This window comes from Sciurus vulgaris (assembly GCF_902686455.1).
Source record: "Sciurus vulgaris genome assembly, chromosome: 6".
Taxonomy (NCBI): Eukaryota; Metazoa; Chordata; class Mammalia; order Rodentia; family Sciuridae; genus Sciurus; species Sciurus vulgaris.
In genome coordinates this window covers 114,405,178-114,421,344 of record NC_136466.1, presented here as the reverse complement: position 1 = coordinate 114,421,344, position 16,167 = coordinate 114,405,178, and the positions used below count along the sequence as shown (strand labels likewise).

The window sequence follows — 16,167 nt, the reverse complement described above, 5'->3', positions numbered from 1 at the left end:
GGGTTTTAGTACTGGGTTCCCAGTACTGAAAAAAGGAAGACAGAGTTAGGCCCAGTGGCCCACTGTCACACACCTGTAATTCCAGTAACTAAGGAAACTGAGTTAGAAGGATCACAAATTTGAGGGCAGCTGTGGCAACGTGGTGAGATCCTGTCTCAAAATAAAAATAAAAAAGTGTGTAATTTAGTTATAGAACTCAGGTGATTAATCCACTGGTTAAAACCCCAGGACCACAAAAAGAAGAAAAAAAGGAAGACAGAAAGAAAGGAAAGAAGTTGTAGAATGAGTTAGAAAATCAAATGAATTTTAAGAACTAACCTTTTCCCCAATACCATGTGCCTTTGAACTTAGGTTTAGTGTAGTTATAAGAAAAATAATATGGCATGCGTATTACTCTACTAAAATGATAAAAAGTTTCACTTAAAAGCCCAATTTAGGGGCCTAGGGTTGTAGCTCAGTGGTAGAGTGCTTGTCTAGCATGTGAGAGACAATGGGTTCTATCTTTAGCACTACATAAAAATAAATAAATAAAATAAAGGTATTGTGTCCATCTACAACCAAAAGTATTTTAAAAAATAAAAGCCTAATTTACTCACATTGAAAACAGGTCCACATAAACTTGTATATGAATGTTCCTAACTGCCCCAAAGACAAACAACCCCCATTGCCACAGAGGATTAAAAAAGTGATACATCCACTAATGGAATGCCATTCATTCATGAAAGGAGTGGAGCAATGAGGTGTGCAACATCATGGATGAAATTGGAGAAGAGTATGCTAAATGAAAGAAGCCAGACACAAAAGTCTCGTCTTGTATTATCTATTCATATAAAATATCCAGAATAGGCAAAAATCAATGGAGACTGAAAGTGTACTAGCGGTTGACAGGGATGGTGGGGAAGATGAGGAAATGGGGAGTGGTTAGTAACTACTGGGTACTGGGGTTCATTTTTTGAGTGATGAAAATGTTCTGGAACTAGAGCATGGTAGTGATGGGATATAAAACTTTGTGAATATAATAGAAGCCACTGAATTGCATGCAGCACTTTATCTCCCGCTTCCTCTTTCATTCCTGGGGATTGAACCCAGAGGCACTTTACTACTGATCCACATTCCCAGCCCTTTTCATTTGTTACTTTGAGACAGGGTCTTATTAAATTACTGAAGCTGGCCTTGAACTTTCAATTCTCCTGCCTCAGTTTTCCTAGTTACTGGGATTATAGGAGTGCACTACCACACCCAGCTGAACTGCATGTAAACTTTAAGGGGGTAAACTTTTGGTAAATTATACATATACATATATATATATATATATATATATATGTATGTAATATGTATATGCATATGTAATATATATCTGTAGTGGGGCTGGGGACTGAACCCACACCAAACACACGATCTACAACTGAGCTACATTCTAGCACCTACATTTCTTTTTGAAAGTGAAAGAAACATGCTGGGCATGGTGGTACACCCCTGTAATTTCAGTGGCTTGGAGGTTTGAGGCAGGAGGATGGCAAGTTTGAGGCTAGCCTCAGCAATTTAGCAAGGCCCTAAGCAATTTATGGGGAATCTTTCACAAACCAGAAAAAACTTAAAAAGAAAAAATTGAGGATACAGCTAGTAGTAGAGTGCCTGCCTAGAACATGGAAGGCTCTGGGTTCAATCCCAGGACTATAATAACAATGACAAAAAATATCATAAAACAGTAGACATGTGCTTACCAATCTGAGAGTATTAGGAAATGTTCCCTAGTTTAATTATAAACCACATTGGAATGTTTGGAGATTTCAATAATCTGACAGCAAATATTAAGAAGATTAACCTGACTTCCTCAGTGTTAATATCAATTTAAGCTGCATCATTCTAACACTACATAGTCATATTGAAGTAATTATAGCAATGACTTTAAGAAAAAAAAAAGTTAGACTAATTATCTATTAAGACTGTCATCATTTAAAATATCTTGTATTTACTTCCTTAAGTATTGAAGTGTGCCTTAAGCCTTAAGATCTAATGTATGGGAGAGTCACAGTTTTAACCACATAATTAAAGACAGAGAAGTGGGTGGGATTAGACAGAAATTTATTAGCAATGCTGACATTCCAGAGTGGAACACAAAAAGGAGCAGGATTTAAGAAGTCGAAATTCTCATCCTACGTACATGTGTGAGCACACTATTGATGTGACTCTGCAACACCTACAGCCTGAGGAATAAGTTGTGCTACACTAGTGTACAACGTGTCAAAATGCATTCTACTGTCAATGTATCACTAATTAGAACAAATTAAAAAATAAGTAAAGATTAAACACGATAAATCGAAATTCTAGTCTTCAATGCAGATAAACTGCAAGAACTAAAATTACTATAGCACAATTTTAAGCCAAATACAGCGTACATATATGTTAATGTCTACATCGCTAAGTATAGATTATGACTAAGAAAAAGAACCTGGCAAACAGAACTAAGGTTTTATTATTATTTAAGCCAAAAGAGAATATTGAAATAGTTTAAATTCCCTTTAGACCTTTAATTACACCACAGTTAAATTTGGACGGGGGTGGGGAAGAGGCTCATGACCTGGTAATATGTAAAATGCAGTGTGCCCTTTGTTCTTGTTTAATGGAGAATTGACTGACACCTATATGTACAGTAATTTACCTTAGTTTTATCCACTTTAAGTAATGGTCCTTTTCTAAGTTCACATGTTTAGAAATCGCTCCTACATTAACGCATAGCTTTCGGGGAAAAAATCTTTCGTTGGAGCAATAGCATGTGCCTACTGCTTTCCAACAACGTTTAATCAGACTTTGGGAGTAGTTAAGTGTCTTTCTTGTCAAAATGCTGAGCACCCTAGAACCCCCGTTCAGTAGGAAAACAGTCGCGTCCAGACCTCACACCGCCTCTACCCGACAAACACTCCACGGTCTACCTGAAGCAGGCGGAGGTCAGAGCGCGCCCCGAAGTGGGCCAGGACTACCCCTTGCCCCGAACCCCTGCTCTGCCCCTACTCCTTCGGACCAAAACTCGGCGCTGTTCCTTTAACTCCGCGTGCAGCCAGGGTGTGCGGAGAAGGGCTGGGTCCTCCCGCCTCCTCCTCCACCGCTCCCCTCCCCCTCCCATCCGAGTTTCAGGTGAATAGGTCACGGAGGGAGGTGGCCTGCCACACCACACCTTCTCGATAGCGCCCACCTCCCGCTCAGTCCTTCCTCTGGCGTTGGAGCTGGAGTCCAGGGAAAGCCGACTGGAGCGCGAAGTAGCTGGCCCAGGACGCAGCAGGTGGGACTCGCGGGCTCAGGGGTGCGGGCCTCCGGCACACCAGCCTGGCGTTGGTGCGCATGCCCGAGGGCAGGGCGGCGGGGGTGAGGGGAAGGAGGAGGAAGACTGAGTCCCCGGCTCGGTCTCAGGCTGCTTGCTGGCTGCCCGCTTGGCGTCAGGTGTTCCCGCCAGGTGAGCGCTTCTCAGCTCCTGCGGCCCGAAGTGGGTCGGGCCTGGCTGCGGTCAGTGGGTGAGAGTGGGGTGTGGGTGTGGCATCAGAGGCTCGCAGTTCTGCCTGAGGGTCCCCGCGGGGGAGTCTCAGCGCCTTGGGCTGGTAGAGGAGGATCGGGGGAGGACGCCTGGCGCTGGTTTCGGTGGTGGTTTCGCCCTGGGCTGGGGCTCGCGGGAACCTGAGAGGCACGGGTCGGCAAAGAGAGCGGCGCTGGGGAACTTGGGACACTGTTTCCCCGGACGAGGGGCGACTTGGAGCGGCAGGTCAGTCGTATTCGCCTGAAACGCTTGAAGTGACCAGTGCCCAGGCGGCGCGGACAACTTTCCGCTTTTATGGAGGCAGGAGATTCGTGAACAGCCAGAGTGCTGCGCTCAGCTCTGGGCGCTGCAGATTTGTCGGACCCTCAGAGGTACGTGGCGCGCAGTTCCTCGGGGTCCGGAGCCGGAGTGGGTGGGCCACCTGCTGACCCCAAGGGTTAAATCCCCTGGGCCTTCCATATTTCCGCCCCACTCCACCCTTTGGGGCATCCCGGGGAGAGGGGGTGGCAGGGTTTACTCTGAAATATTCCTGGAGTCAAGGTGTGGGTCACACTGGCTGTTTTTAACGCAATTCGTGGGAGCTGGGCGAACCCGCGTCGATTTAAGCCGGGAGGTGGGGCGGGGAGTTAATTTCGAGTGAGGCTGGATTTCGAGGGAAGCTGCTTGTGCTTCAGATTCTCACCCGTGACCAAAAGGCTGCTGCCAGGTGGGCAGACCTGCCCCGGGGCAGTACCTGCTGGGCGAGCACTCACTGGCCCGGCAGCTCCTGAGTTCCGCAGGGCGCACAGTCGGGGGACCCGAGGCCGGCTGCGGACTTACGAGACCTCCTAGGCGGGGCCAGCCCCGCGCGTAGTCAGTGACATGTTGCCTTCGTCGGAGGAAGTGTGCCGAGAGCGGTGGGTCGGGGGTCCAAAATGGCCTCTGCACCTTGGCTCTGGGCACAACCTTGAGCCCCTGAACCCGAGAAAAAACCGCGGCATCCGCAGGTCAGCCCCGGGCTTACTGGGCGCACTGCCCACCTGGGGAATTACCTAGGGCGGGGAGAAGGCAATGTTCCAGGCAGGTTAATGTGTGGCCCTCACTCACAACAGGTGCATTATTGGGATCCCTGGAAATGAGAAACACTTCCCAATAAGGACTGTTGGTGATTCTGCTTAAGTTGAAAGCTAGTTTTTGCTACACAGAGGTAGTTCTCTTAAACTAAGCTTCTCCAAGTTTAAAACAATAGTTCCTTCACATGGTACATAGGAATCTTGATTTTCTCCTCTGTTGTTTTAAAATAGGCATTTAAATAGTGGAGGGGGTTGGAGTTATGGCGCAGCGGTAGAGCGCTCTGTTGGAGCGTGTGAGGCACTGGGTTTGATCCTCAGCATCACATAAAAATTAATAAAAATAGGGTTGGAGTTGTGGCTCAGTGGTAGAGTGGATGCCTAGCATTGTGTGACGGCCTGGGTCCGATCCTCAGCACCGCATATAAATAAATAAATAAGTAAATAAATAAGTAAATAAAATAAAGGTTCATTGACAACTAAAAATATTTTTAAAAAAGTGTCCACCTACAACTGAAAAAAAGATTAAAAAATAGTGGAGCCGCAGAAATAGGTATTTCTTCAAGCACTTTTGGAGGTGGGGCGGTGTTTCGCATTTACTTAAGTGTCTCCTTTGTTAGGCATGGAGAGGATAGAGAGGAAGGTGAGATGGGTTCTCTACCTCAGGTAGCTTCCAGGCTACGTAGGGAAGTAGGAGGTAGCGCCTCTTTGTGAGTCTGTGTACTAAAGCAAATCCTATTAGAATTGCATTTTAAAGAAGGTAAACTTTTGTAGGGGAAAGATGTTACAAATGGGCTGCTCTGAAAATTGCTTCAGCTGATCTGGGAAGGTATTTTTAGACTTCACTACTGGTTACTAGTCCAGTCCTTATGGCCTGGTTTAAGTTTTCCACATCTTGTTTCATGTAAAGGTGAATTTCTTATGTTTTCTTCTAAAGACAATGTTGGAATTACTGCATTTTCAATATGATAGAAGATTACTTTTAGGACTGGGTGTAGAGTGGTTGCCTAGCATACATGAGCCCTGGGTTAGATCCTGCACAAGGGGTGGGGGAAAGAGTTGTTTTTCACCATTTGGATGATATCTTTCACCTTTCCAGGAACCTCCCAGAGTGACTTTCATCCAGTTCCATTTTAAGGTTTACCTGATTAGAATATTTAGATTATTTTCTTCCAAATTACTGTTTATGGAAGTATTAGAGTAAAAACACCATGCAAAGTTTTGTTGTACTTTGTTTCAGTCTTTAGGCTTCCAGCTGTTACCTAATACTGTGTTTTTTATTTTTTATTTTTATTTTTTGGTCCTTAACCACTGAACCACATTCCCAGCCCTTTTTATTTTATATTTATTTATTTTATTGCTTTTATTGCGTGAGTACATACATAAATTTATGCCACCAGGCCGAAGCTGTGGATGACTCCTATTTCCAATTTGGGGGAAGGACCTCTTTGGTCTTATAATATTGAGCCAATCAGTGAATTCAGCTCTATGAGAATCAGGTGGAATTTAGCATCCTTATTCTTTCTATTGCTCTCAAGATGCTTTTGAACAGCAACTGTGTTCTTAATTAAATGGTAGACTTCCTCAGGAAGATCAGGAACAAGTCCTTTGAACCTTAAGTTCAAGATTTTATTGCCAGTCACCAAACATACTTGTGCAACACCATGTTTGTGAGACCCTCAGGTCAACTTCAACCAGATAGGGAGAGCTGACTGGAACAGGCCCTTCCCGGGAGCATGCATGCAACCATGAAGGTGGCAGTCAGATAGCAAAAAAAAAAACATTTTTTATTTTGAGACAGGGTCTCACTAAGTTGCTTAGGGCCTCGTTTAGTTGCTGAGGCTGGCTTTGAACTCTTGATCCTGTTGCCTCAGCCTCCCAAGCCACTGGGAATAGTGCTTCTACTGTTAACGATGCTGCCAGTCACTTAGGGATTTTGCTGTAGTACAAATTCTGATTCATATATTGGAATGGGGACTGGGATTCTGCCTTTCTAACAAGCTCCCAGGTGGTGCCCATGCTGTTGTGTGTCCTTTTTTTCCTCCCTTTCCCCCAGAAAGTAAGCAGTTAACTACTTTAACTGACCAGAACTTGACAAAATGTATTCACTAGGTATTAATTTTATGAAGAAAGAATTTCAAGGCATTCACTGGTGGATTGAAATTTCTGGTCTCTCGGTTTTATCCATCAAATTATGTCTGAGCACTGCCTTGTGCCAGAAACTAGTCCTAGAGATCAGGGATAAGTGATGGTCAAGACTTGCTTGTGAGACTCATCTGTCTCACCTGGTGTTCCAGGTGAGGTGGAGGTGGTAGTAGTAGAGAGAGACAGGGAGGGAGAGAGAATGAATAATGGTTTGGGGTGTGTGGGGAAATTTGTGCTAAATATAAAACAGGTTTGGTGTGATGGAGTAAGTGACCTGGAGGTTATTTCTGAGATTACATTTGAACTGAGACTTGAATATGAGAGCACTCTAGACAGGAAGTTGCAAGATGAATGCTTTCTTCTGATTGACTCCTTCATTTTAGGCAGATTCTTAAAATATGTAGTTTGTTTAAAGAATCATCTTGGAGATTTTATTTAAAAATGCAATTTCTGACACAAAACTAGGCTATTTCGAAATCAGCCAGATTTCACATTTCTTTTTTTTTTTTTTTTTTTTTAGACAATTTGTTAATGATGTCCTATAATCCAAACAGAATCACTTAATGTCAGGCACAACTTAAACTGTTTTTTTTTTTTTTGGTATTGGGAATTGAAATCAGAGATATTTTACCACTGAACTATATTCCTAGTTCCTGAGTGAGGGTCTTGCTAAATCATTGATGCTGGCTTCAAATTTTCAATACTCCTCCTGCCTCAGCCTCCTGAGTCACTGGAATTACCAGTGTGTGCCCTGTACCCCATCCAATTTAAACTTTTTAAAGGCAAACTGATTGTTGCCACATGTGACCTAAAAGGAACAGACTATTAAATTAAAAATTTTTTTTTTTCTTTCTTTCAAAACTGGGAATTGAACCCAGGACCTCATGAATGTTAAGCAAGCACTCTACCACTAAGCTACATCCCCAGATCTATTTTTAACTTTTTGACAGTTTAAAAAATAATTCGAGGGCATTTTATGACTTCTCCCTCTCCCCCACAGTGGCTCTTTATCACTGCACTACACCCCCAGAGATTTTAAAAAATTTTTGTTTTGAGACAGGGTCTCAATAAATTGCCCAGCCTGGCCTCAAACTTGTGATTCATCCTCCTGAGTAGTTTGGGATTACAGGTGTACCACTATGCCCAGCTCTTAGCTTGCTTTTGCCCCTGCCTCTAAGATAGCCATCTTACTTTGTCTCTTTCACAATCGAGATATATTTGTGCAGGTGATGAGTGGGCTGGGCTACTTAGGTCAAATCCAGTGGCCTTTTCATTCATTTTATTTTTTTCCTCCACTCAAAACATACCTAGTGCAGTAATGCTGGGCATTAGTCCTCCTACTTTAGCTGTTTCTCTAAACCAGTTGCAGACATTGCCTTGTGAGAGACACCCCCGCCCCTCAACACAGTTTAGTCTCCAAAAAATAACGTACCAAATAACATGTTTTGCATAAGTGGCATGAACGTAAATCATTATTTGTTATTCTTGGAAGAGGGATGGAGTCAGGGTGAAGGAGAGACTTCCTAACATTGAGAAGACCTGTGCTCCTGCGGTTTTGGCTTGTTTTTGTTTTTTAACCATTTCTGGAATTACAAAGATATTTCAGGGCTGCTAGAATGGTCCTCCTAATGTCAAGTTCTCCAGGTCAAGCATTTCCTGTTTTTCTAATTCTTTTTAATCAGACATGTTTTATTTTTAAAATTATATATATTTTAAAGATTCTTAACAATTTTAGTCACCCTTCAGGAGAGTTATCTAGCTTAGAACTTGAATGGATTGCAGATTTTTATTGTTCTGTTCAATAACTGCAGCATTCCTAGATCTGAACATTTTTTCTGTGAGTGCTCCCGAAGTTCAGGATAGTTTGATAACTTTTGTTAAAGTTCTTGCTAAGGAAATGGACTTTTTTTTTTTTGGAAAAGCATTTTTAAAAGTGAACATCTGTTAAGCCAGGTCCCCTTTATCCTGTATTTATTTATTTATTTATATTTTTTATTTTTTGGGGTGCTGGGGATCGAACCCAGGGCTTTGTGCTTACAAGGCAAGCACTCTACCAACTGAGCTATCTCCCCAGCCCCTTTATCCTGTATTTATAATCTTGATTTTTTTGAATTGAGCTTGCTTTGTTTTTGGTGCTGGGGATGGAACTCAGGACCTTACATGTACTAGGCAAGCACCGTATCCCAACACTTTATTTATTTATTTATTTATTGGCACTGGGAATCAAACCCAGCGCCCTGCACGTGTAGGTCAAGCATTTTGCCATTGAACTACAACCCCAGCCTTGAGTTTCCCTTTTTAAATTAGTATTCATGCCTCCAAATATCTAGTGCCCAAGCCCTTATGTTTCTCGCCTTCAGAATAAATAATCCCCATACTGTGAATGCATTTGCTCCTTTTCTTTAGTACCTTATCTTACTTGTCGTAGCCTAGTGGTCAGGATCATGACCCTTTGACAGAGGATGTAGGTCCCTAAAACTTAAAGAAAATGAGTAACTTGTTTCAGGTTGTGATCCAGTAAATGGGGGGCTGTTAAAACTACCAGGTTTGCTTAACTCTGACTTTATAGAGATCTTGCTCAATGTTGATGGGTGCCTAATCAGTGGGTTAGTTATTCCTATTCAGTGTTTGATCAGCTGTAAATCTGGATAGGCTTGTCTGGCTGACCTTGTCTGTGGTCACCACTGTGGACCTCCCTGCAGGTAAGCATAAATGGCCCATTCTTTTGTGCTAATTAGATGCTATTATTTAGCCCCTTGGGAATCTGCCCAATCACACAAGCATGTATTCAAAATTCCCAGGATTCTTTCTCTCTGTGTTTCCTTCATTTACCAGTCTGGTAACCTCCAAAAAAGAAACAAAGGTGTGGCATAACGCTTTTTTAATGAGCTTTCTAAAATTATTTGTTTCACAACCTAAAATCCCTGTTATAGAGGAGACATGACAACTAAACTCTGAATCCAGGAAATAGCAGTTTAAAAAGGAATTTTGTTTGAATTTCTGACAACTTCAGCCTAATGTGGATTAATTTAGAATTTTCAGAAGCTACCACTGAGCCTGGAATTTGGGGAATAGTCTTGAATGACTGAATTGCAGATATTAGAAGGGATAAGATTCCTCTAAGATCAATATTTGTTTCTATTTTACATTCAGTCTTAAAAATAGGCTACCATATTTAATAATGTTTAAATTCAGTTTTGCTGAACATTGGGAAGACAATCTGGATATTTACCTTTCATAGCACCAGAACGTTTTGACCTAAATTACTCAATTATGTGTGTGTTTCACCATTAGACTATAAAGAAACATTTTGGTGTCACAGTTGCTGGATCCACTTATGATTTGTTTACTTTTCTATATGTTGTACTTCAGTAAAATGAAGTTTTTTTGTTTGGTTTGGTTTTTGTTTTTTGTACTGGGAATTAAGCCCAGGAGTGCTTAACTACTGAGCTTTTTTAAAATTTGAGACAGGGTCTCTAAGTAGCGTAGGGCCTTTCTAATTTGCTGAGGCTGGCTTTGAACTTGTGATCCTCCTACCTCAGCCTCAGTTGCTGGGATTATAGGTGTGCAACACCACACCCTGCTATTGTTAACAATTCTAAAGAACAATGTTTAAGGAGTTTGAACTGATTTGCTTTTCCTAGTATAGTAATGAACAATCGCACAGATTTTATCTGAAAAGGAAAAAAAATTACACTTCAATATATTCAGAGTATAGATCTTGCTCAAGTGTCATTTGAGGATAATGCTTTAAAAAGTTCATCTGATGCTTATTCATTATCTTCAAACTTGAAAGCACAAGAAGCTTTGCAGGCAAAAATATTTGTGGTCCAATCTGACTCACGTAAACATTCAACAAATATTTGTACAACTACCATGTGCCAGTCATTGTTTTAATCAGTGAAATAGGCAAAAATTCCTGCTCATATGGAATTTACCTTCTGGTGGATCTCAAAATTCCCTTCTTCCCTAATTACTGATGTCCCCTGGAAAGAACTTTTTTTTTTGGTACCTGGGATTGAACCAGGGGTGTTTAACCACTGACCCACATCCTTAGTCCTCCCAGTCCTTTTTAAAATATTTTATTTAGAGACAGGATCTCACTAAGTTTCTCAGGGCCTCACTAGGTTGCTGAGGCTGACTTTGAACTTTCGATCCTCCTGCCTCAGCCTCCTGAATCACTGGAATTACAAGTGTGAGCCACCACACCTGTCCACCTGGAAAAAACTTATTGCTGCTTTGATATACCTGAGAGGCATAAAGTGCTGTAGCTAATGTGCTGTGTATTTTCTGTGTTTCCAGCACTGGATTTTTCTGGAATAAACCTCAAGCTTTTTAGGTTTGGTGATTGTGTGTTTACCTCATCATGTTGAGGTAAGACTGGCTAGTCTTTCCAGGACAGCTCTTAGTGCCCATGGATTTGCCTGAGGATTTAAGGCAGAAGATGTTCAATCTTACTGCCTCTTGGACATACTACCAACTGTCCACACTACCCAAAAGTTAGCATATCACAAATAGAACTCATTTTTAAAACTGTGAGAGTGGGTGGGAAGCCCATGAGATCTTGTGGGTTCAAGTCTTCTCTAAATGACTTATTGGCTTCCTCTGGACTTTGAGCATATTATTTCACATCTCTTTCTGACCCTCTGCATCTATCTGTAAAGTGGTTTTGAGGGTGAAATGAAAATTTTATGTAGAGAGCCTGGCACATTGGTAGGTATGTTATGTGTTCATTTTCTTCTCCTCTCCTAGCTTCTAAGTCCTTTATTACCTCTCCTGGCTTTGCCGCAGCTGGTCCAGGTGCTCCTTTAGACTCTGGCCTCTTTGTTCTAACTTACTCATATCTCCCCTGCACAGCATCTTGAATTGGTTCCCTATTTCCTACTTGAATGAGGTGACAAACTCCCATCACACTTTGAAAATCCTCCTTTTTCTCACCGTAGACTTATTTTAAGAGGTTAACCATTTCAACATATCCCCTCCTGGTCTCTTTTCTTCCCCCAAACTGTCCACACACCTCTCAACAGAGACCCAGGCTGGGTGCCCTTTCTTTCCAGGATCCCATCTGGATCTGTAAGTCTTTTATATTTATTTATATTTTATATTTGTCTTTTTATTCCGTATTTATCATATATTTCAGCCCTGAATAATTCCTGAAGTAATAACTTTTATGTGTGACCTTAAGGAGAACTGTGTCTTAAACTTAACTTTCACAGTCTTCTCTGTATATTTAGGCACTTAATAATTAATTGAGTGAAACTGCCTTGCAGATGTTTAAGGATTTGTGCTCTGAGGAGTTTTAGAACAGTCTTTCTGCTTTTCTCTTAAAGACTTTTTTTCCTCCAATGGTACTGGGGTTTAACCCAGGGATGTTCTACCCTGAACCACATCCCCAGACCTTTTTGTTTTATTTTTTAAAATATTGAAATACGGTCTAGATAAGTTGCTTAGGGCATCGCTGAGTTGGTGAGGCTGGTCTTGAACTTGAGATTCTCCTACCTTACTCTCCTGAATTGCTGGGATTATAGGCATGGACCACTGCACCTGGCAAGATGGGGGTCTTGATAAATTGCTCAGGCTGACCTCACCCTCTTTTATTTTTTGGAGCTACCTGCGATTGAACTCAAGGGTGTTTGATCATTGAACCACATCCCCAGCTCTGTTTTTTTTTTTCCTTATTTTTATTGTAAACAAATGGGATACATGTTGTTTCTGTTTGTACACGAAGTAAAGGCATACCATTTGTGTAATCATACATCTACATAGGGTAATGGTGTTTGATTCATTCTGTTATTTTTTTCCTTCCCCCCCCATCCCTCCCACCCCTCTTTTCTCTCTATATAGTCCCTCCTTCCTCCATTCTTGTCCCCTTCCCACCCCCCATTATGTGTCATCATCTGCTTATCAGTGAGATCATTCGTCCTTTGGTTTTGTGAGATTGGCTTATCTCACTTAGCATGATATTCTCCAATTTCATCCATTTGCCTGAAAATGCCATAATTTTATTATTCTTTATAGCTGAGTAATATTCAATTGTGTGTGTGTGTATATATATATATATATATATATATACACACCACAGTTTCTTTATCCATTCATCAATTGAAGGACATCTAGGTTGGTTCCACAATCTGGCTATGGTGAATTGAGCAGCTATGAACATTGATGTGGCTGTATCTCTGTAGTATGCTGATTTTAAGTCCTTTGGGTATAGGCCAAGGAGTGGGATAGCTGGGTCAAATGGTGTTTCCATTCCAAGCTTTCTGAGGAATCTCCACACTGCTTTCCAGAGTGGCTGCACTAATTTGCAACCCCACCAGCAATGTATGAGTGTACCTTTTTCCCCACATCCTTGCCAACACCTATCGTTGCTTCCCAGCTCTGTTTTGTATTTTATTTAGAGATAGGTTCTTAGGGGAGATCCAAGATGGCGGACTAGAGGGAGGCTGCATTCCTTGTCGGTCCATAACGCGGGATTCAAGCAGAGGATATCTGTTTCTCGGTGAGGCAGTTTTTGTTGCTTATCGATCCCCTGGTGTTTACCCCATTTGTCTGCTGTGATGACCTGCAATCTGCCAGCATATCAATGCCTTTTTTGAGAGCAGATTGCTCACTGTCGAGTGTCTATCATCCACCATTTGCCTGCCTCTCGCCTGTCCATCGTCTGCCTTACCCCTGTCCATTACCCAACGCTGGAGGTTCACCTCCTGATCGTCCGACAGCTGCCAGCAGACTGACCGCAGACTGCCAGTGGAGCACCAGCTGCCTGCTGTCGCCTGGAAATTCACTGTCACAGTACCTGCAGGTTTGATTACACGTGGCTGCTGCCATTTTGAGACAACAGCCAGGCCCTGTAGGACCCCTGGCCAGACTGACTGAGCCCCGTCTCCAGGATCCCTCAGCCCGACCGATCACTCCCTGCCTCTGGGGCCTTCACATCAACTGACTGCTCCCTGCCGCCAGGACCACCAGACCAACTGACTGCGCCCTATCACCGGGAACCCAGACCCACTGATTGCACCCGGCCTCCAGGATCCCACAACCACACCAAACACACCCGACCTCCAGGACCACTGCCGGACCAACTGCATCCCGCCTCCAGGACCTCCAGCTGACCACGTCCACCCCTGAGCTGCAGCTCCCCATTTGCCAACACATTTCGAAGCCAGAGCGGCCATCTTGGATAATCCTGGAAGCTGTAGCTCTGATCTTTGGGTGGGGCAAATCCCATCCTGAGACGCCTGCTGGAGGCTTGAAGCTCATTGTCAGGTACCTCTCATGCATCAGGCTACTGAACACTGGGAGGTTTCATTAGTATATGACTGTTATACTGTAGATTTTCTTTTTTCTCCTTTTTAAAAAAAAATTTAAGTTTTTATTTCTTTACTTTTCTTGCTCTCTTTTCATTTTGTGTACCTGTTCCCTCGGAGTCTCTTTCTCCCTTTTTTGCATGCTAACATCCGATTTCTTTTGATTACATTCTCACCCTTTCTATTTTCTAGAACTTCTGTATATTCTTTTCTTATCCCATTAACAACCACATTCTACATCCCTCTGCATCCTCTTTGTCCTCCATCAGAAACAGCAGACCTTATTGCAAACCTGTTTGTTTTACCGAAGATAACATTTGAACTCATTTAGTTTATTATGACAATTTTGTTATTGTACTCATAGGGGCTATTTGGTCTAGGATTGCATAGTGTCTGATTTGGGCACTGCTAATATTGATCCCCCCTTAAAGAAAGGGTTTTGGACACCTATAGGGCCACTATAAGCCTATAAGGGGGAAATCTGCAATACCCCAGATCTGCACTGCTAGAAGGGAAGATACATGAACAACATGAAAAAACAAGGGAAGAAAATGATCCAAACAAATCTAGATTCTATAGTAATAGAATCCAATGACAGTATGTTAGAAGAAATGTCAGAAAAGGACTTCATATTATACATGATTAAGATGATTCGCGAAGCAAAGGATGAGATAAGAGAGCAAATGCAGGCAATGAATGATAATACCAATAAGCTGAAAGAGCACCTGCAGGAAGCAAAAGATCATTTAAACAAAGAGATAGAGATGCTCAAAAAAAAACCCAATGGAAATCCTTGAAATGAAGGAAACAATAAACCAAATAAAAAACTCAATGGAAAGCATCACCAACAGACTAGATCACTTGGAAGACAGAACCCCAGACGATGAAGACAAAATATTTAATCTTGAATATAAAGTCGCCCAAACAGAGAAGATGGTAAGAAATCATGAACAGAATCTCCAAGAACTATGGGACATCCTGAAAAGACCAAATTTAAGAATTATTGGGATTGAGGAAGGCACAGAGATACAAACCAAAGGAATGAACAACCTATTCAATGAAATAATAGCAGAAAATTTCCCAAACCTGAAGAATGAAATGGAAAATCAAATACAAGAGGCTTACAGAACACCAAATGCACAGAATCGCAACAGATCCACACCAAGGCACATTATAATGAAAATGCCTAACATTCAAAATACAGATAGGATTTTGAAGGCCGCAAGAGAAAAGCATCAGATTACATATGGGGGAGACCAATTTGGATAGCAGCCGACTTCTCAACCCAGAGACAGGGTCTTACTGAGTTGCTCAGCACCTCGCTTTTGTGAGTCTGGCTTTGAACTTGAGATCCTCCTGCCTCAGCCTCTTGAGCAGCTGGGGATTATAGGCATGTGCTGCCACACTCAGCTAAAGGCAAACTTTTTAATGAATTAGATTATGCTTTAGTTTACACTGAGGAGCTAGTGTGTGCTAGACCCTGCTATATGTGTACTTTCACATGCATTTGTGTTTTAATAAGCTTTCAAAAATAATATGAAATAATTTACTTTTGAGAAATTTCTTTACAGATCCTTTTTCTTTGAGGTTTCTACATTAAAAATATTTTCACCTATGCTGTAAAATTCTAATTCATGAAATTTTCATTACTGTAACAGAATTTCAAGTTTAAAGATACTTGTATGATGTGGATCTGCAAAGCATAATGCTAGGTGCTGAGGAATACCAGGGCAAATAGTTCTTACACTCATTGATTTCATAGTGTAAAAGTGGCAGTGGAAAAGATAAAAGTGGCAGTGTAGAGTGAGTGGTTGCTTGGGGTTGGAGTTTGGTTTTCTTCATGATGCAGGAAAACTGACCTCAGTAGTAATGCCATTGCCCTATTGTTGTTTCTTAGATTGACTGATCTTGGGAACTACAGGGAATTGCTCATCCTAAAGATTAGGTGACCAGTGACATCAGCCATGTCCTCAAGACCTTTTGAAAGTCCACCTCCCTATAGGCCTGATGAATTGTAAGTATATCGTTCTTTAGATTTTTCTTTTTAATAAGGTCTGTCACATGTAAAAAAATGTGTATGGTTGAAACTTTGATCTATTAAGTGATTCTTTTTTGGGGGGTACCAGGCAGGGAT

General features: G+C 41.9%; 1 protein-coding gene across 3 annotated transcripts in view; it reads left to right on the top strand.

Moving 5' to 3' along the window:
• The first annotated feature begins 2,506 nt into the window (after nucleotides 1-2,506).
• The window catches only part of OCLN (occludin), a 60,474-nt gene continuing 46,813 nt past the window's right edge, over nucleotides 2,507-16,167 (top strand). Inside the window, exons 1-2 of one of the 3 annotated variants that reach the window (XM_079145227.1) lie at nucleotides 2,507-3,280; nucleotides 15,931-16,047. In XM_079145227.1, coding sequence (XP_079001353.1) covers nucleotides 15,998-16,047 — 50 coding nt within the window. In that variant the 5' untranslated portion in view covers nucleotides 2,507-3,280; nucleotides 15,931-15,997. Of the gene's footprint in view, nucleotides 3,281-3,311; nucleotides 3,452-3,477; nucleotides 3,755-15,930; nucleotides 16,048-16,167 lie in introns of those variants that run through there. The other 2 variants (XM_079145229.1, XM_079145228.1) reach the window with 2 other exon arrangements.